Source organism: Condylostylus longicornis, unplaced genomic scaffold, assembly GCF_029603195.1.
Source record: "Condylostylus longicornis isolate FDR11 unplaced genomic scaffold, ASM2960319v2 ptg000040l, whole genome shotgun sequence".
In the NCBI taxonomy this organism is placed as follows: Eukaryota; Metazoa; Arthropoda; class Insecta; order Diptera; family Dolichopodidae; genus Condylostylus; species Condylostylus longicornis.
The window spans coordinates 1,464,384-1,487,538 of NW_026578009.1; the positions used below are offsets into that span (position 1 = coordinate 1,464,384).

The window sequence follows — 23,155 nt, forward strand, 5'->3', positions numbered from 1 at the left end:
TTCTTGAAAAAAAAATACCATTTCAATTTCAGGCTTCTATTACTACATATGGAACTTTTAAATTGGAACCTCACAAAAACAAAACTAAATTTCGAAAATTCTTAAAACAACCATGATACTATAGGAGATTAATCTTGTTATTTATATATTTACTTTCGAACATGTTGATTAATTTAAGAAAAACATGCTTTAACTCTTGAATTCCCAGCAACAAATTCTATATTTATAATCTGTAAATTTCGCAATTATACTTGTAATTTTGAAATTAATACGAATACTTTCTTTTTTTTTTTAATAAATAGTGCAAACACAAGTAGAAATAGAATAAAAAACGATAGAATTTGGTAGAGATTTTAAGCGATCAATTTTTTTTTCAACTTTAGACCATTTTTAATTTTTTATTATCCTCCTCCTTAATGAAGGATAATATATCAATTACGGTATGGATTTTGTTAGAACTTGAAAAAGTCATCTTCTTAACGTTTATTTATACTCTTACTCATTTGATCACCCGATAACTCAAAAACACAAAAATTCAACAACATTAAAATTGCAGAAATTGTTTCTCTTCTACCAGTTTTAGAATGTAGGCCGCTATTATAATTTTATTTTATCAATACAAATGAAGGCTTAAAGTGTAGCTGTAACTACAATTTAAAAACTTTATTTGGAATATTTTAAAATCTACATAAAATGATATTACTATGAAATGTAATGGGTTTGTGTCAAATAACATCTTATTCGGTATTACAAAAAATTCCGTTGTAATAACTTGACAGATTCCATCAACTGCCATATAACCCTAATTTTAAATTTCAAAAACAATTTTTTACAATTTAATTTTCAGGGTGTAGGCGTACGTAAGGTATAATTCATTTTCAAACCGGTTAAAATTGACTGAAACGTTTTCACTTGTTTTACAATTGAAATGCAGAAATGATGGAAAATTGAAAAATACATAAATATCAATTTATTTATCGAGAAAATTTATTTATTTTGACCAAGGACTTATATAATTTACAAATAAATTTACAAATAAATTCAAACCCTTAAAATAAATTTTTTTTTCCAATCATATCAGAAAACTTGAGTTTTAAAATTAAAAATAATATAATTTTTTTTTTTATTGCATTCAGAGTTTTTATTTTATAAGTGAAAATATTAAAAAACTTTATTCTACAATTTCGAAAACCAACAACAGATTTTAATGGAAAATTTCAGGAGATCAAATTCCCAAAAAAAAAAAAACGTATCACAATATCTAAGCAACAGGAATACAAAAATTTATATTTATGTAAATATTTATGAAAAATTGTGAATGAAACCACTTTATATAATATTTTCGAACAAAAAGAAAAAAAATTATATTTTATAACTTTTATGTCCACTCTTTGTACTATAGAGACCGGAATAAAAAAAAGGACAAGGAAATAAAAAAAAAAAAAACTATAAAACAAAGTTAAACTTTTTATTAGTCACCATATGTTAGAGTTAGACAATTCATACATACCTACATATATGTGAGAAATAAAGTTTTAAACCTCATATAAATATAAATGGGCTTATTTTAGACTTTTATGTATAACTTAATTAAAATTTTTTGAAAGTTTATAATATGTAGGTATAGCTACATATGTATATACGTACTTTAAATTATTACTATTATAACTTATGTGTTAAAATTGCACATCACTTTTATTATAATATTATGTGTATATGTGCCACAAAAACATTGAAACATGACAGCAATATATTCTCATATTATAAAAGTTGAAAAACAGAAAAAAATATTAAAGTTTTTAATTCTATAAAATTAAGTAACCTCATATAGCTATTTTTTTTTAAATAGAATTATTTTGAATATTAACAACACTATATTGTACTTAGAATGAATAACTTTTAGCCTTTTTTATATGATAGAAGGAACAAAATTATATTAGTGTACATATATGAAATTGAGTAATAAAATTTTAAATTACGAACAATTTATATTATAAATATAATAAAAATGAAATTTTTTTCAGTACATAGAGATTTTTGTTTATGATAGTTATGAGAAACATAATACATTTTTTTATTAATTAAGAAAACAGGAAAACCTAAAGGATATGAAAAGCATATATTTTAGTAAAATTCATTTTTTATTGTTTAATTCATTGTACATTTATATTAGCATCTATATGTATTATGAAAAGTCCAAAAATTGTAAATTATAAAATTATTGACCATCAAAAATTTCACTATAATTGTATGAGTATTTTGTAGAAATTTACAAAGTTTTAATGCATCAATTATGTTAAATGAAATGATTTTGTGTCAATGGAAAGAAAAAATCTAATAATACCATGCTAAAATAATTTTGAAACCAAATTATTTACAAAATGATTGAACAGAATGTTCATCATAAAACTCTAATGAAAATTTAAGCCCTTGAGCTATAGTTTATGTAAAATTTTAACATCTTTTTAACCTGACAAATACGATATGTTATACATAAATCTAATTATTTATTTAGTAAAGAGACTTTAACAAGATAATGAATAATAAGAAGAACTATAACTCAAGAAGTTGTGTTTATGAATTCCAAGATTATGGAAGGCCAGATTAATTTTTAGTAGTTTTGCTAAATTGTCGTGGACTTATAAATTAGTGTATACTTTTTTATTTCTGATAATGTGTTTTTATTTTATTTTTTTATAATGTGAAACCGAACCAAATAATTTTTTCTATAATGAGTGTACACAAATTATTGAGTCACTATTAAAAGTTCTTGATTTTTTTGTTTCAACTGCCATCTGTCAACTGTCATTTGTCAAATGTCAGCTGTTAACTGTTATCTGTCACCTGTCAAATTTCATCTGTCACCTGTCATCTGTCATCTGTCACCCTTCATTAGACAACTGTCAATTCTCTTCTGTTAATTCGCTACCCAAGTTCAAATGTCAACTATTTAATTTCATTCATAAATTGAACCTTAATTTTATAAATTATACTATATTTTTGAATATTAACACATTTTTGTGCTCATTTTTTAAAAAGAAAATTTGTAGAGCTTTCCAAGACCTTTTCTACAACATGCTGCATGACCAAATTATAATTTTTGTATGTTTCCCTAGCACCCATTTTTGGGCTTGGTTCCTAATTGGATCGATTTTCAGAGATCTTTTACACGGTACCCCACTTGACTATATTTGAGGGCTTTTACTTGTTTTGGCAGAAAAGGGACTGAAAGAGCTATTTGGGGGCCGAAAGGCTTGAAGCTAATTAGATTGAAGCTGGTATCGATACCTTTCCAAAAAGCTCTTTCTTAACTCGATTTGTCATTTGATCGCCAAATTTTTAGAGTTCAAAAAATTTCTAAAAAATTTAATTATATCTAATTTCGGGACAAACAAACAAGAAACGATGTTAAGAAAAACGTTAAGAAAAAATGTCTCAAAATCCGGAATAATATCAAATGTTCCAAATGTCTGAATCTTCAAGAACATTTTCTCTATCTATAGTCGACTAACATGTTGTAATATAAAATTTTCAAAAAAATAGTAGAAGATCTTCAAACTTAAATCATTTATTATAAGTAAAGCATTGAATCCCATAACCACATAAATAAATCATTTAATCCCATCGACAAATAAAAGTATCAATTTGAATTTAAATTAAGCTGAAATTTAGTACAAGAAATTCAATGCATAGAAGGATCGACAAGCGCACCAAAATTTCATTTCCGTTGTAAACTAAGTTACATAACATTTAGTGCGATTACAATACCAATAACTGTTACTGCAATAAAGCTGTTAATTATGTTATAAAAACGCAGTTAAAAATTCTCTTATCACGTTCACTTGTATCATCAAAGTAGAAAAAACTTACCTTATGGTTCAAATTTCAAGGTGAAACATCAACAAATTTATAAATATATCCTGAAGTCACGTACATGCATGTACATATGTGTTCAGTTTTCCCAGAAAACCCTAATTATCTTTCCTTTTCTCTCTACGCTTTATAGTATTTCATTCTGATTTTTATTTCAGAAATTGAAATGAAACCATTTTTTTATTCAATTAACGCTTTTACACGCATGTAAAAGAAATATTTTCAACTCAATTATTTTTAGAAAAAAAAAACTTTTTTTTTTTAAATCATTGACTAAATTTTCAATTTTATGTGTTCAAATAGGTTCCTCTCTTGCATGTATAAAGGAATTTAATAACAAATTCGTAAGAGCACTTTCAATTAATTAAACTTTTCGCACACTAAAAAAAATTTATGAATAATACGAGTTACAATTTTAGTTTTACTGTGAAAATATGAAATGTAAATAATAAAGAGAAGAGCGCACATTATACTAGACACTATAAAGGAAAGATTTATACAAACTACTTTAATTTAAACAATTTTGATCATCAACTTGAATTAAAAATCTCGTTTAACCCGTATTTTATAATCTGTAAGTCTACAAGCATGTGAAACGATAAACAAAATAGATTTATGAGGTTTTAATCATCTAGAAATTATTTTCTGGTTTTTATTTTAATTTAAAATTAAGAAGCAAAGCATTAAACTTCATCAAAGCTCTCCTCAAAACCAAAAATATTTTAAATTTGAAACCAGTTCTGTAAATGATTGATTTTAGGCAGTATATGACTTTTAAAATGAACCATTTACAGTGATTAAAGATTACTGAAAAGATTAAAGATCATGATTAAAGTGTTACTGACAAATATCATTGCATCATTGACTGTTTCGAAATCTAACAAGATATTTTAAATTATCAAGATATCTAAAATTTAGGTAACTTAGTTCTATATAAGAAATTTAATTTTTCTAAATGAAAAAAATTATGCAAAACTTCCACCCACTGAGGTTAAAAAAAAAACACAATAGTAGGGTAAGAAAAGTTCTAAATTCAAAGAAAAATAAACAAAATTAATGAGACATTTTGGCTCCTACAAGTAAAAAATCGATATTACAAAATATTATAAAATAAATACATACATATATACCAGATATAACGCTATTCTCAAGAAATTATAAACATATATATGTATGTTTGTACATAAGTAAAACAAAATAAAAATAAATTTTCAAAATATAAATAATTAACCCGTGAAATTTAAAATGACTGTAACGCTAACTGATTCGTTTACACATTAATGTATCTACATACATACATATAATATACAAATTTTAGATATCAAAATCAGGAAGATGATTAAGTAGAACACTTTCATTTTAGTTCAAATCCTTTTATACCTTATAATTTGATTAAAAATTTGATAGTTTAAAATAAAGTTATTCTTAGAATTATTCAATTGAATTGATCCAATTTGAAATTTACTGTACCAAACAATTTCAATTAGTCAAACCAAAATTAGTACCAAATAATTTTCTTTTAGAAATTTTTGAAATTTATTCCAAATTTCTAAATGTACTAAAAAATTATCATTTGTTCTATTATTTTTGTAATTCGAAATTTATTTTTAGAAATCAAAAAACTTTTAAACAAAATAAAAATCAGGAAAAAAAAACATAAAGAAAAATTTGTTTTGTTATGTCTGATTTTATTTAATAACGAGAAGCTGACGTTACGTGATAATGAAAGTTCCTTAAAGCAATTATAAATCTTTTTATAGAAATTTCAAAATTTTCAAGTGTTTTTTTATTTTACTGAAAATTTTATGTTATTATTACTATTCAAATTATTTATAATTATACGAACTATTTACTACATAATTTTACAGAAAATAGCTAGATTTAAGGGGCATCGGAAATCAATAAGAGATTCTTAAATTTTTTAATTGCACAGAAATTTTCATAGATTGGACATGGTCGAACATTTTAATAAATCGTTAATGTCTGAAATGAGGCAAAGATTAATCAGTCAATCAAGTTTTTACTTCTATTCCTCTCCAAAAAAATTACAGTTTAACGCGTAACGCGTTTTCTCTGTTTTTAGTGATTCACATTGGTAGAAATTAAAAAACACTCTGAAACCCACAAAATATTAAGAGTTTCTGCTTCTTCTCAAATAAATCCAGGGTCCCTTTAATATAAAACAAACGTTTCCGAATCCCAAATCCCGGAAATACCTTGAACAAAATGAAATGCTATGTAAACACTTTTTATATAAAAAATTCTAAAGGGTTCTCAATCTTAAGGTATATCATGCTAGCCTCGAACATTTCAAAGGAATTCTAAATTTTTGATGAATTTTCGAATTTTTATATAAATTTTCTGTAATATATTAACTAAGTTAATCTGAAAGTTAGAGTTCTGAAAATGTGTTGCATACATACATATATGTAAATATTCTGAATTAAATTTTAGATGTTATTTAATTTTAAATTGAGCATCTGTTCTAATATATATGCATGTCTTAAATTATAAAGTCACACCAAAATTAAATTTGCATCTGCATCAAAATGTTTAAATAACTTTTATTACATCATTTCTTTACATTTCGTATTACTTACAATAGAAGTACTTAAAACTTATAATAAATATACATATATACCACGCATATACATAGATACATGTGAACACACATAAATGTCATGTTGTACATCAACTAATCAATCAGTAGAAATGCTTTCGTTTACATCAATTAATTGTTTAAAACATTTTATCATTTTTGTTCTACAATGAAAACCCTCTTACACACAAATATGAGCATATAATTTGTGATCCTTGATGTATCCACGAAACTTTTATTTTTCAAAAGACAAATTTTATGTGACTTTATTTATTTAAATAAATTGTATATATGTATGCATGAGAGGAAACCGAAAAATTTTTTGAACAATGTAATGAACTGATTGAATAGACGGAATAACCGTCTCATTTTAAATGACATTTTAACGTTCATTAAAATAAAAAGGCAACAAAACCTTTCATAACAGAAGGGCAACCGTCATTGTTTCAGAAAACAAAATTCATGCGAAAAAGGAAAGAGAAAATGATATATGACATGTCTTTTGAAGCTTATAAAAAGGCGTATAACAAATTAAAAACGAAAAAAGAAAAAAAGTCCTTTTCTCTCATAACACCAAAAAAGATAAGAGAAAAATATTCTTAAATTGGTTTTTAATTAACGTACCGAACTCAATTTTTAATTTATATAATTAAAATCAGTGAACTTTTAAACGATCTCATGAATATTTTATCAATGACTAGAAAATATTTTCCCGTTTTTTGTGCAAGAACCCTTTCTTTGTATTTTCTCTTTTTTTTTAATTTATAAAGTGCGGTCATTGAAGTAAACCAAATTATAAATGAGTACATTTTATATTTTTATCGCGTATATGTGGGGCTCTTTATTCTCACACCTGTACATTTACTCTTACTTTTGTTCGTAATTATATTTCATTCTTTGAAATTTGAACAGAATTTTATACACCATATTAAGTACATTTATATATAAAATTGAACAATAAGTTGATCTATAATTAATTTTTAGCACTTTTCCCAAAAATTTTTGAAAAAAAGAGCTTAGTAGTTTCACTCTGCCCGTCAGTCCGTTCGGCTTGACTTATGAAACTTATTTCCGTAGAAGAAAATTTTTACCTATCTCCCCCTCCTTTAAAAGTTATACCCCCCTAAAACTCTAAAAATGCCATTTTTTAACTACTTATTGCAGTGAAGCCATAAGCATTTTTCAAATTTTCCAAACGCAGAAAAATAATTGCTTGCTTCTCCTATCACGGCATACTATAGTTAAAGTTTAAAGAAAACCAAAATGGCCGCTAATATTTACCGTTACCTGAAATTCATTTTTTCCAAATTTTTGATGTTGTTTTTCTTCTAGACCCCAGGTTGTAGGATCCTAAAATAGTACCAGCTTTTGTGCACTAATAAATAGTTCATTTCTTTTTAAGAAAATTTTTTTCCATTTCCACTACCTCTTAAGCTATCGATTCTTGAAATTTGTAAAATTAGAATTTTTGACACCTTATATTTCCGAAACCGCAAGCTTTTTCAAAATTTCTACAAACGCAAAAAGCTACCGGTAAATTTCATGACATTAAAGAATATAATTATTTTTCCTAACTCACGCAATTAACCCTTAAAACCGAGCATTAAGTTAACCCCTCTTCAAATTAATGTTTGCTTTATTTCAAAGACTCCATAAAACGTTCATCCTAAATATATGCAATCCTAGAAATAGTTTCACTTAGTAGTGGTATACACATAGACTGCATTTAAAAGCAGTATTTTCACTTATTGAAGGGAAAAGTGCTACAATATACAAACCAGTGGTTTGACCCAAATTTATTATATGTATACTTGGTTGTATAATATGTTGAGTGCTACAATTCCTCATCAATTTTAAGTAAATTGCTTTTTAATAATAATTTTGTAAAGTGAAAATTAAAATGAAAATTTTGAATGAAGAATCTGTGAAAAATTTTATATATGATTTTTTTTTCTCTTTTTTCAAAAAATTATTGTACCATATTTATTATTTTCATTCATTAAATTAATTGAAAATAAAATTAATGATTTTTTTTAAATAAATAAGGCACCTAATTTTGGTCACACTAAAATTTGAAGCATTCACGCGGTTTAAATAAAGTTTCTTTGTTAAAATAAATTTTTAAAAGTGAAAAACCACGACATTTAATTTTTCTTAAAAGCTAAAGTGATCTCTCTCTCTGACTCTATGGTAACAATGAAATTGACTTTAAACTTATCTCTAAGTGGAAGTTAGGAAGCTTTCCTATAGAGTTTTTTTATCGACATATGCCCTAACCATTTTGGCATAGTTAGTATAATTAAAACAGTACCAAAAATTTTTTTTCACTGCTGACATTAACGGCGCAATATTCAAACCAGTCTCCAACTGCAAGTTCTACACCTTTTTAAAATATTTTCAAAGATAAGTTTTAAAGATAGGTTTAAGTCTTATGGAATTTTTTTAAAATCCTGATTGATATAAAATAAACGTCTGTGCCAAGATCTTTCTGTTTGAAATGAGCATTTCAATAATGGTCAAAGAAATATATGTACACGCGTACGAAGAGACCTCTTTAGGGTTAACTTGAAATGCGACTTATTACTCCTGTTTATTTTTCATATTTTGTGGCGTCATCTAACTGATTCGGTTTAACCGAATTTAAGTTCCGTGATTCAAGTGAAGATTTCCATTCATTAATTTGAATTTTTTTTTTTGTACATAAAAACCCCCAATTATATTTTAAATTACGCTTACTTTACAAAAGAAATCATAACCTCAATTATTAAATAAAGTTCTATAGGAGTTAATTTTCATTTTTTTCTTTCATTTTTTTCTTTTTGTACTTTTATGTAGAATCTTGAATCAATTAATTTTCCATTAAAATTGATTGCATTTATTGCAATTTTCATATTTTCCTTAACATGCTTTTATCGCTTAAAATGCAAAAATGCATAAAAGCATTTTAATAAAAAGTGTGGTGCAATCAAAAAATTTACTTTTCATCCTCAAGTCTCATTCAATTTTCCTTTATTGTTGCACTTTTTTTTTTTTCAAATAAATTTTGAGAATGCTGTTACACCAGCATTTGATAAAACGTTTTACAACAAATAAGAATACGAAAAAAAAAAATCAATTCTAAAATTTCTTCTAAAAACATTTTTTTTTTTTTAAATTGAACATTGAAAAAATGAAAAACTTTTAACAATTTAGCTACCAACTAAGTAAAATTTAAAAAAAAATAATTTTTTAAAAAGTTTCTATATAACCATAAGAAAAACATATTTTCGCTTAATGAAAATTGCACACTTCCCATAATATAATTTTGCGGCCAGCTGCAATTTATTTTTCATTAGTCATGCCAAAAGAGAAAAATACACCAAAAAAAAAAAATAAAACGGAAAACTCTTGCAATAATATTTAAGTATTAATTATGAACCATAAAAAAAAATGATAAAAAAATGCATTCTGGACAATAAAGCTAAAATATACATTTACGCTTTGTAAAAATTTTCTAATTTTAGGTTCAAGAGCGTTTTCACTATTAAAATATTCGAAAAACTCTTTAAAAACCTGAAATATCCTAAAAACAAATAAAATAAAATTTAATGAAAACTATAAAAAATGAAAATTTTACGAAGTTTTTTTTTTTGTATAAAATAATAGAAAATTCAAAAATAAGCAGAGTTTTTATAATTATGATACTACGAGTAGTATATATGCCATAATATTGGTTATTTATAATTGTATAGGGTGTATAAAGTGGCAAATAAATTCAAGTAATATTCTTTAATCAATTTCCAAAAAAAAATTGTACGAGTGGTGAGTGGAGGTCGTAGATATACTTGTTTCGGAATTATAGCCTGTTAAAAAAAAAAGTACCAGATTTTTCTTTCATATAAATAAATGATTATAATTTCAGAACCATGCGACATATAGAATAATCATCAGGGGCTTGTTTTTTTATTACTCTTTGTTTTCTTTTAATCAATTTGATCTGCGCTATAGTTTTGAAAATTGATCAAAGAATCATCCCTGAAATTATTTGCCACCCTATGCGAAACACCCTGTATAAATACAATTCGTTATTAATAAACTATAGACAAATTAATTTAAGAAATTTTAAATTTTTTTAAAAGCATTGACCGATATTATACTTTCAAGAGAAAATAATAGCAATCCATATACGGATTTCGAAATTACGGAATTCCGAAATTGATTCGTTTTAATAAAATTCAAAATTCTGGAATCCAATTAAATCGAATTCCGGATTATACGAATTTCGTTTATTTCCTCTTTTCTAATATCTCATACGGGAAATATTCCATCAAGGGAAATCTTAATACATTACTTATCTTATAATATCTATTATAATATGCGATTTTAGAAGATTGAAATGAGATTTTTTCTTAATTGTTCTTGTACATTAACAAATCTCTCAAACCCATTAATATCATTTCCACATACTCGTACATTCCACACTCTTTCCAAATTCTAACTAAGTAATTTTTTTAATTCTCTTTCGGGACTTGAGGTCACAGGAATAATTTCGAAAAATATCTAGAAACAAAATCAGAATCTGTAAATTAGACCGAGTCGAGACTGTTCGAACAATATTGTACGATCACATTGATTGAATTTCAATTTTAGTGTAAGAAGACTAAAAAAGACTAGAAAAATTGATTTTTTTTGCTATAACTTTTGAGCCCGCTCACAAAAGAAGAAGAAGAAGATTACAAATAAATGCGTGTAATAATGGTTATATTTACAACAAACAAAAAATGTTATTAATTTTACCTACTGTGTTAACCCCATTTTTTAATTCTCATCTCCCAAATTGAACATGTTTTATAATATATAACAAATATATAAAATAAAATACAATTTCAACGGAAATAACATACTTTACGATCAAAAATGAAATGTAAGAGAAAAAATTAAATTTCATTTTTTGAAAAAAAAAATTTCTTGTTTATTATATTTTTTCCATTTTTAAAAAAATATTTATGACGAATATTTTATATTGATTCCTTTCATTTTCATGTACATAATCGTATATCACTTATATAAATTCGATACCCGAATTATATACTATGTAACAGGGATGGAAAATGTGATACTATTGTACTATACGCGATGTTTTCAGAAGAAAATTGTTATAGTGGTACGCTCAACCAAAATGCTAGACTTTTTAATTGAGCGCATATTCATTATATACAAAAATTCTTTTTATAGGGTATAAAATTTAAAACCGTTCTTGTATTATTCCGAATACAAAAATTTATTTTGTTTGTCAAATTTGTTACAATTATTTATTGCACATGTAAACTCAACGTATATCCGTATTTCTCATTAATGAGCCATGCCTTGTGTTTCCTATAATTTAAGAGGTAAGAGTTTCTTTTTTTGTTTATGAATGCTTTACCGAAAAATTTGATGTCGGGATTTCTAGATATTTGAATGATTCAGAACTCACAAATCGTAAATGGTACACGCGGATATTTCAGCAAGCTTCAAAAAACAAATCCCTGTTTAAATTTAGATAATTTTTTATCCCAATATAAGAATTAGATAATAAAATGCTCCGGTTGCTGGAAAGGTTTCTCGCATTGAAAGGCATTCAAATTCGAACAAATTTAAAAAAAAAGACAAAAAGGAGACCATTAATATTGAAAACTTTACTTGCCACAATAGCAAAGAACAAAATTAAATTAAAACAGCAGACAATTAGAAATAATCATATACAATTTTTGTGACTATAATGTACTTGTATAGATATCTTTGATTGGCACTATAATGTGGCACATATTACACAAATTGAAGTGGTACCACTTAGTTCTTGTTTCGTACGCGTAGAAAACTTAACGTGGTACTCTAAAATTTTTTTGAATTTCCATCACTGCTATTTATTATCATACACACATATATACAAAATTTAATGGCATTTTTAATGTCGACTACTCGTATTAAGACGATTTTAATATTTTTGAAATTGAAAATTTTTATTATAAAATATTTTCTTTGTAAATATTATTATTGCATTGTGTTTGCATTCATAATAAAAGACACAGTGCCAAAAAAAAAACAAAACAACATCATTACAATTTTTCTAAAAATCACATTAAAAATTAAAGTATTTAAAAAAAAAACATAAAAATTTTTATAATTTTCACATACACGAATTCGTTGTTGTATTCTTAGAGTTTTAACGATTTTTATACAAAACAAATATTGGAAACCATTAATGCATAATTTAACAAACAGGAAATTAATTTTTATATATGTATATTTTTTTTATAATATTTTTTTTTTGAAAAACATATAAATTTTATATTAAATTCGAACTTAAATTATTAATTAATTATTTTTAATTGCTAGTAGCCAATTAACCATACCTGATACTTGATACATCTTTTGTAAAATAAAATATTGTTATAATTATTTAATTTAAATGAAAATAATAATTAAAACTCACCGTTATTGTAAATCTCACTCGGAGCACTTAAATTCGGTGAAATTACGAATTTCATATTGTGAATTCCGAAATAGTAGAATATTGTACTCCGAAATTCGTAATAGAGTAATTATGAATAACACTCGTAATGAAAATAAATGTCAAAATTCTACTAATAAAATTTTCAAACGTAGAAAACCAGTATTCAAGAGTCGTCTGATAATTTTTTTAATATTTTGTTTATTTGTTTCAAAAATTTGTTTATTATCCAAATTATCTAAAGTCAAAAGGATATAAGCATTACCAAAACGTTTTCTTTCCAATCGCAGCAAAACAACTACAGCAAATTAAAACGAGTTCAATTTAATTAAACCTTTAATTTAATTATCTATTATTTTTTTAAATATCTACTATGAAATTTGAAGTTGACACTTGACAGCTATAATCAAATATCGATTTTGACACTCCGAAAAATAATGTTGCCATTGCAGATTCATAATCTTTACGAGTGAGATTTAATTACTCAAATGTCAACGTACGCAACTTAGCTTGAAATTCTTAGAATTCAACGAGTGAGATTCACAATAAGGGTTATTATTCAAGATTATCAGAAAATAATTAGTTTTATTTTGAATTCTATATAATATAATCAAAAATTTTATATACAAAATGTATACATAGCATTTTTATAATTATTGTCCTGAATTCTTATAGTATATTATTCTACAATATTCTGTTTATTATCAAAATTTTAAAATTACTTTCACAAACAAATTGGTGCATTGTTAAGCTGGTAACTTGAACTATGACAATCTAGTAAAATTTATATATATACATAAAATGTAATTTATTTTCAATATATTATAATAATTATATACATTGTTATAACCTTAAAGAATGCTTCTAGACACAAAAAATTATATAGGTTAAGAAAATCAATAAATTACAAAATACATACTTGAAAATGTAAATTTATTAAAGGATTTCGCATTAATAACAAAAACTATAACAAATTAAAAAGGAAATAGAAAAGAAAAAGGACGAAATATTTAGTCACAGCATGAAGTATAATATAAACTTACCTTCAGAATATTGTGTTGCAAATCATTATTGTAAATTGCATACTTTTAGGGATATTTTATTTTTAATTAAAAGTATGTATGATTTGCATTTTGTAATTTTAGATTGCATTTTGAATAAAATAATATTGTAATGTTACCTTCCGAGAAAAGTGTATAATTCAAAAAAATATATTACTTCTCAAGTTTTGTAACAATTAAAAATTACACAAATCTCATATAGAATACGTATATGTGAAAATAGAATTAAATTTAATAATGGCAACTGCATTAATGGCTTATTAAAAATTAATTTTCAAAAACTTCAACTTGTCCTTGCGGAATGGACACAATGAAGATTCGATAATTTGCCGTAAATTTCCCATATTAACTGAAATTAGACAAAACAAAGATAATAGAATTTTATGTGTTTCGATAAACTTGCTCTTTGAAAAAACTAAATTTTTAGTTTGAACCTAATTGAAATATAACTATAATTTTTATAACAAATTACAAATAGTTATAACTGTTATACAATATATTATAACTAATTACAAATACAATGTAATTGTTTATATCAACACATGAATGACATAATTAAAAGAACGAGTCAAGCCACAAATATTTAAAAATTTTTCTTCTCGAACTGAAATTGAACCACTTTTCTAGGCGCTTTCTACGCGGACGCTCTACCAACTGAGCTACTCAGGTATGAATAAATGACCGATTTTAGTCTTTAAATCCAGATAGGTAACTATGCTGCAATTTAAAATATCACAAAATTAATAACCAAATAATAACCAAATTAAATTTACGCATTTAATTCTTCTCTAGATTATTACTTTTTAAAATTTTTCATACAAGTTTATGTTGACATAGTCAAATTAACCGTACTGGTGGTGTACACGAACAACGAGCATATTGTAAAACACAAAAGGCCAATATTTTTTTTTTTTGCAATGTTCAATTCAGGAAATATTTATTTTAATTTAAAATTGGTGGCTTTGTTATACAGAAATATTTTTAATATGGAACATTTAATATTCTCATAATTTTTCATGCTGACAACATTTTCCATTCAGCATTTTAAATTTTTTGTTTGATTTTTTGTTTTTTTTTTATATATAGTACATACAATAATATCGTAATAATAATAAAATTAATTAAAATACTACAAAAAATTTATTTTAATAATTTAAAATTAAATGTATTTATTTAAAACCACAAAATTACAAAAAAAAAAAATAAACAGGAATTTAAAATTATGGTCGCAAAAAAAAAAACCGCGAAATCATATGTGTACCAGGTGCATTTTGTTCAAAGTGTACACAATTTTCCCTGAACTATAAAAACACAAAATAAATAAAAGAGAAAGAAGTAAAAAGCGAAAAGAAGAAAATTTCGAAAAATAAAACCAAAAATAAAAGAGAACATAAAAATCTTTTTAGAGAAAATGGGGCGACGATGTTCTATATTTTACCAAAAGGAATCTATTAGAAGAGGAAGAAAAAAACAAGTGAACAAAGAAAAATTAAATCACAACCTCACTTTTCTTTGTACAAAACTAAACTCTTAAAAATTACGTTTGGCTTATATCACATTCTATAGACGACATTCTTATAAACCAAATGTTTTTTTGGTTACTGCCTGTTTTTTGCTCTCTTATTTCTCTTTACGTTATTATTTTTGTTTTTTTGATTTTCTCTTTTTCTGATGCTGTTTTGTTCAACACATTTTTCCGTTTTATTAGAATTTTTAATTTTAGAAATATTATCGTGGAACTCGGTTTGCTGTCATAATGGTAATAGAAAATTTTTCAAATTTTATTTCACATTTCGAATCGCATAAGTCATTACATATACAATTCCTCAGAAAGTACAATATTCTTCTTAATTACATAATATTGAAAATTATATTTAAAATTTAAAAATTATTTAAAAACTAAGTAATGAACATGCATAACGCAAAACTTGTTTACTACAAACATCATCATTTTAATGCCAACAACAGTTTTGCTCTAATAAGGCCATTTTTGATCAGTTTCTATATTCAAACGAAAAGAGCTTTAAATATTTAGACGAAAACTGTAAAATAAAAATGAAAGTATTAAATAAATATTATTTCTTCTTCAGAAACGGTGAACAGCCTCCACAATTTGTTATGAAATATAAAGTTTTATTATTACAATTCTTAATGAATATTTCATATAGTTTCAAAATTCCAAAAGTCGTAAAGTAATTATTGTGTTTCTTTCAAACACAAAGTTTTTATTAATATTAATTCAATAAACTTAAAATAAATTTAAAAAAAAAACAATTCAATACTTAAAATTATTATTTATTTTAAAAAATTACAATAATTAAATTACATTAATGCATTGAATTTTTTGACTCCAAATATGAATGTTGTTATAACACTTCTAAATTACAAAATATCAAACACGTTCACATCTCATTTAATGGTTGAAGTAAAAAAATTATACAATTTTTCGCATTCAATACGCAACAGAAGCGAATTGTATTAGACAAAATTCTATAATTTATTACAAGTTTCAGTAATTACAATTATTTTGCCATAAATATCAGTATTTCTTAAAATTAGCTTCAATTTCAATCAAATGAAAGCGTTGACAATAATGATCAGTTTTTTTTTCATAATCCTCTTGAATACACATATATATACATTATCCTAATGTATTACATTGCCGCCATTTAATTTACGATCTGTAAATTAAAATTTGAAAAAAAAAAATTTATTTTAACTATTTTACTCACTTCATTAATAATATCAAATTACGAACAAGATATACATATTAGACTTATCACTCAGAAATCGAAGCATTAGCGAAACGTTATTTAAAAAAATCATGCTTTACTTTCACATTTTATATTCAAACAATTTATAAAATTTACATAACAATTACAAAAAAAAAACTCACTTAATTTAATAATATAAAAATTTAATTGATTTTAATTACAGGACCGTGCAGTTGTCAATTCAAAATCAACTGCAAAAGGAAAAGTTATTAATTATTTGTTTTAACCCGTTTTCTTTATTTTCCAAAAAATCTCTAAAAGTGGCTTCATATAAAGAACTCTCTGATTCTCCTCGCATGTAATGAGAATGACTACAGGGACTTAAATCAATTATATCCTATAATTTAAGTTAACAACTATAAATTTAATTTTCCTGCGGATTTGTTTTATTAGTGTCAATTTTTTTTTGTTATTTGCTTTATTTTATGTAGTTATCTATATGTACAATAAAGAATCGTTCTTACGTACATAGTCGTATATAAAAATATTATTGCTTTAATATTTTATTGTACATGTCATATTGTTTTCGTATCATTTTATTGTTATTTTTTTATTATTATTTTGTTAATAATCAATTTGGCATCAGTTGTGCTCATTTCGGTTAATTTCGCTTGCAGTTGCTTTAATTCTGTCCACCTACAGTTTTTTTTTTCTTATTATAATTATTCAAATTCTTTGATTCTTTATTTTTTTTCTACATTATCTTATTATTATTATTATCTTTCCTTTGTCACATTATTTTTTGAATTAAATGGTGTCCTAACTAGGAAAATTATGTGACAAGAAAAATTATACAATTTTTAAAATGTTCTCTTAAAGAACATTTTAGAGGTGGTTTGCATAAACAGTAGAATGACTGTATAACAAACATTTCGTATGCTAAAAATTTATGTTTGTTGAATAATTAGTACTATATTTTATAAAATTTTGAAAATTCAGGAACAAAGCTCTTGTTTGCTTTGTGTGCGTTATATAAAGGTTTTATTGTATTGATTCTCTTCAATCAAAAATAGTTAGTTTGACATAAAAAAACGTATTCAAATTTATTACTAGAACTCACATTTTGATGAATGTCTTGCAATAAAATCAACTCTAAAATTCAAATAAAAATTTCCACTCGAAAATCACTTGAAATTTATTTTCCATTAACACTTAGTATTCTCTTATTGTATAATTTAAATTTTCATATTTAATTTTCTATAATAGTTAACAAGCTAATTTTATTTTATAAATAAACAATTTTAATAATTTTCCAAAATACCTTTATGAGTACCTATTTTAATTTCCATTATCCTTATAAAAACAAATTTAAGACTTAAGTACATTAAGATAATAAACAAATTAATTCTATTATGTTATTGAATAACACTTTAGAATAAAAGACTAAATTCATCTTTTAATAGCACTCATTATCAAAATAAATTATAAAATTCATTGATGAATGAAAAATTCGATTTTTAATCATATTATTAAGTTCTAAGTACGTAATAAATTTTCACGTTAATATTTATTAACACTGTTATTTATATTATGCAAACATCTATACAGACAACTTTGCACAATTTGGTAATTTGAGTGAATACTTATAGGTATTAAATAATAATAGTTAACAGCATAATTACTTGATTAAAAAATATTTAATTAGTTGCAAATACTTTAATGTAAATTATCAACACGTATACAATTTTGCATATTTTATAAAATAAATTGTTTTAGAATTTGCTACAAAAATAAATTTTATTCGCATTTATTTTCAATGTTATTCCACTTTCTTTTTAACAATTTAGTAAAGTCAAAAATATGCAATTACTAAATTTCAAAGGAACTTATAATAAATCTATTTGAATGATTTATCGAACCATTAAAATCAATGGCACCATTAAAATCACGAATGTTCAAATTAAAATTGAAATACTTAATAGAATTTTCAGTTTAGACAACATTTACTTAATAAACACTAGGCATTTGAATAACTTTAATAGAAGAAATCAAAGGAGTTCCCAATGATTGTTGATTGAGGAAAACTTGATTGCCTTTCAATCTACGTTACTTGTAACAGGTCATAAACAAAAAAAAATCTTTTTCCCATTCTGTACGATTAACAGTTTTTCTTGGAGATCGCTTCCTCATATAGAGTCGAACGAGCGATGCAGACAGATTCTTTAAGAGAACTATACATAGTTATAATTGGCTAAGGTAAGCAGGATATATTCAATAACAATTACAACAAATTGTAATTTTCCATTGAAATTTTTTGAATACATGTAAAATAGAATTGGATACACGTTTACGAAATTTCATGATAATATCTTTAATAGTTTTCAAATATTTAGGTTGTATGACATATAATCTCTACCCAAACTCGTTGGCCGATTTGGTACAATTACATTAGGGTCCGTACTTTGGTATAAAAGAAATAGTTTGTGAAAGTTTTGTGGTGTTTGCTTTAATCGTTTTGGAGTTATCATGCAATCGCTGATTCGAATTTTACGCTGATTAAGAATGGTATATACAAGTCCATATTACAAATGGGTCCTTTAAGTGGTTACAAATTCTGTACCAAGGTTAATATACCATGAAGGCGCAAGATATAAAAATGCTGGTATTTCCCTTTAATTGGTTTCAAATATTTTCTTATATCATATTTTTCTATCTATCTAAAAAATTATTATATTTACACGTACATATGCGAAAAAAATAAATACAACGTTCTATTGACATTATTTTAGTCGTAAAATTTTTTTTTTTTTTACTCCTTATATACATAGCTATTATGTTTATTAGCTTTAATAATTAGTTATGCATAGACACCCAGATGTATACATCATAATAATATATTTTATTATGTAAACATTAAACTTATTTACATATTATATATACAACACATATACACACATGTATATATACTTTAGCATATGTTCAAATTTAAACAAACAACAAAAATTTTATCATCTTATATTTATGGCAGCCATCATTTAAAATCACAAATGATACAAAATTTATGATATTAAAATCGATAAAAATAATTTATTACTTGTATATCACATATACGAAATCTAAAGATTGATTTATCTATATGCAAATATACAAATTTATTTACATAATATGTAAATTTATAAATATTGTTTAGGTTTTTTCTAGATTTTGATGTTAGAAAAAGATATTCTATATTAGATTAATATTACATAACAAATTTTGTCTAAAATCTATAGAGAAATTATGTTCTCAACTATTATACGATATAATAAATCTTAATATTATAAATGTATACATACATAAATAATATGTTCATTGAATGCTATCTAATTTAAAATAGTTTTATAGGAAAAATGTTGTTGCAACAACCTTGTATAGTAAACCATTGAATATTGCTGTCATTATACGTTACACTATAGTCATATCGCACTTATAGTAATGAAACCAATTAAATATAATACTAGAATATTTGGAAAACAATTTTATCTACATAAATATTTTACTTATTTACTCATTTTCGTTATATCTTCAGTTCCTTCCTTATAATAAATCAATTAGAAATAGAAATGAACAAACATCGATTTATAAATCTAGCTTTATAATAAGGTATTGCAAACTTTTCTAAAAACTTTAATTATGTACCTATACTTCTTCAATTTTATATTAATTTTGAATATCTCCAGAACTGTATATACAATGGGAAGCCTACACTACCAAAAATATAAAAGAAACCGGGGATTTTTAACACAATTGAAGAGGTAAATGGACAAAACGGTTAACTAACATTTTGACGAAAATCGAGTTGCTCGGATAGAACATCATTAAATTTGATATATATTCAACTATGATTACTCTTATAACTAGAAACTTAATAGAAGATGAGATTGACAGTGCACATAGGAGTTAAGTAACGAAAAAAATAATATTTTAACAATTTATTAATGAAAAAATGCAAATATAAGTTAACCCCTTCGTCCACTTACCACTTCAATTGTTATAATGTACGAATTTGATAACAGTTTTGTTTGACATAACTGACTTAAACTATAAAATTTAAATTCACAATTATTTTTAATAATTAAATTGTAAAAAATATAGTCAAAAATAATTAAATTAAAAAACAAAATTATTACTGAATATTATAAATTATAAAGTCAAATATTTTATTTTTCAATTATTTATTTTTTCATTTTCTAGAAAGAAAAAAAAAATTATGCAGCCAAGGAAATTTTAAGAGAAACTTGTAAAATTTTTTAATTTTCCACACGACCAAATAAAATGAAAACTTTTTCCAATATAAAATTAAAATTAAAAATTGATGTCATGGACAAAAATTCAACTGCATCTTTAAATGAATAGTGCATTTCACCTTAAATAATGTGAATAATGCAGAAATTGAAAAAAAAAAAATATAATATATAAAATATGAAATTGATCGGTAAAACAACAACAAAAACCCAGAAAAAAATCTAGTAAAAACAGAGGGTAAAAATCAAAATTTTTCACTATAAAAATTTTTTTTTTCCGATTGCAATTTTTATTTCAACTTTTACAAAATATAAGAGAATAAAAATCAAAAAGTCAAAATACAAAAAAAAAAAATTAAATAATTTTCCATATTATAGCAGTCAATTACTTTCTTTTATGTAATAAAAATGAATTTTCTGCTGTTTTTCATTTCCACTTTGTTTTTTTTCTCATATTTTGTGATTTTTATTTAATTTTTTCATTATTTTCCTTCTTATTTCAATCAATCAAGCAAAAAAACAAAAATTATTCCTCTTTGCGTTTTTTGTTTTTTTATTTTTTTATTTTTTTTGGAAATTATTGATTTTTATTTTATATTTTTGTCTTTATTACATTCATTTTTCGACATTTATCTTTAATGTACAACGAATGAAGCAGATTCTTTTCTAGCATCAAAAAGAACAAATAAAAAAAAAATATTCTTCTTTTCATTATAATTCACTAGTACTGGCACTGGCATGGCATGGCATGGCACTACTCTTAAATTCATTTAATGCTTGTTGGCTTCTGAGATAGAGAAAAACAAAACAATAAAAACATAAAAGAAAAAGGAAAACCAAAATAAAACAAATTTAAATAAAAATCTGAACAATTCGAAAATGTTTACACTTGCACCATATGCCTTGATTGATTCAATGTTGTGAGTATAACAAAGTTTTTAAAAAATAAAAACGCAAAGAACAAAATCAAAAAACAAAACAAAGTATAAGAGAGAAAGACAGAGAGATACAGAAAGGGAGAGGAAACAAAACGGAAAACGTACATAAAAATTTTCAGAAAACGAAAATATAAGAGAGGATATTAACCTTTGATTACGAGAGATTATTGATAAGTAAACATTTTTGATAGAGAATAAATAAAAAGTTATAATGACTTTTGATATCGGAAGACCACATTGGGAAACGGAAATTTTAAAGCTCAAATGTATAAAAATGATTTATTTTTATATTATTCCAAATGTGATTACATTCTTTTTTTTTTCTGTTTTTTTTTAGTATATTAAATATAAAAGTTTATGTTTTTTAAGTATTTTATTGAAAATGTGATTTTTTTATATTTTTAAAATGGTTTTAAGAAAAAAAATTTATTCAATTCAATTTGAAATAAAAATAAAGGTTTATAAAAATATTTTATGCTGCAGGCGATAACAGCAACAAAAATATTTAAGTATATTTTACAATGAACGTTTTACATTCGGTTTCCGTATTACATAACAGTAGAATGAAATTTTGTTTTTGTTTGTGTTTTTGTTTCTCAGAGATTTGTGTTAAATCGATATTTTAATTTCAAATACAAAAAATGATAAAAAAAAATTTAAACTAAAATTTTTGTTTGTTCTTTATTTGATAAGTTATACGTGATAAGTTAAGTTTTAAAAGTAAAATACATAATTATTTAGGTACTGTAATCCCTGGATAAGGACATCACTGATTGTTCGAAATTTTGCAGTAATTAAACGGGAAACGGACTTATAAGAAATTCGTTATGGTTCGCAGCGGTTGGAGCAATAAAATACAGAAAATTAAAATATTTCTTAATCTTTATTTCTTAAGACTCGATTTGTTAAGGTAGATAAATGACTTAATTAAAATTTTCAGAACATTTCATTTTAGCTTTAAAAAACAAATTTCTTAATAAAAATATTTAAACAAATTCATTTGCTGACCCCGCCAATGATATGATTGTCCAATGTTCCTAATTGATCGCATTGGGGAATATTATAGTCGATTAAATCAATTCGAAGTCTTAACATTTTATTTATATAATGTATGTATATATTAAATTGTATGAAATAAATAATTGTATGAAATGTATCTCGCTATTTTTATAAAAAAATATGTATATACATATTATGGGCTTCAATATTTTATTA

General features: G+C 24.1%; 1 protein-coding gene across 2 annotated transcripts in view; it reads right to left on the minus strand.

Annotated features, from left to right (window-relative positions):
• Positions 1 to 16,547: 16,547 nt before the first annotated feature.
• LOC129609617 (homeobox protein 4) overlaps positions 16,548 to 23,155 on the minus strand; it is a 52,886-nt gene continuing 46,278 nt past the window's right edge. For both annotated transcript variants that reach the window (XM_055521653.1, XM_055521652.1), the window contains one exon: positions 16,548 to 16,686. In XM_055521653.1, coding sequence (XP_055377628.1) covers positions 16,652 to 16,686 — 35 coding nt within the window. In that variant the 3' untranslated portion in view covers positions 16,548 to 16,651. The remainder of the gene's footprint in view (positions 16,687 to 23,155) is intronic.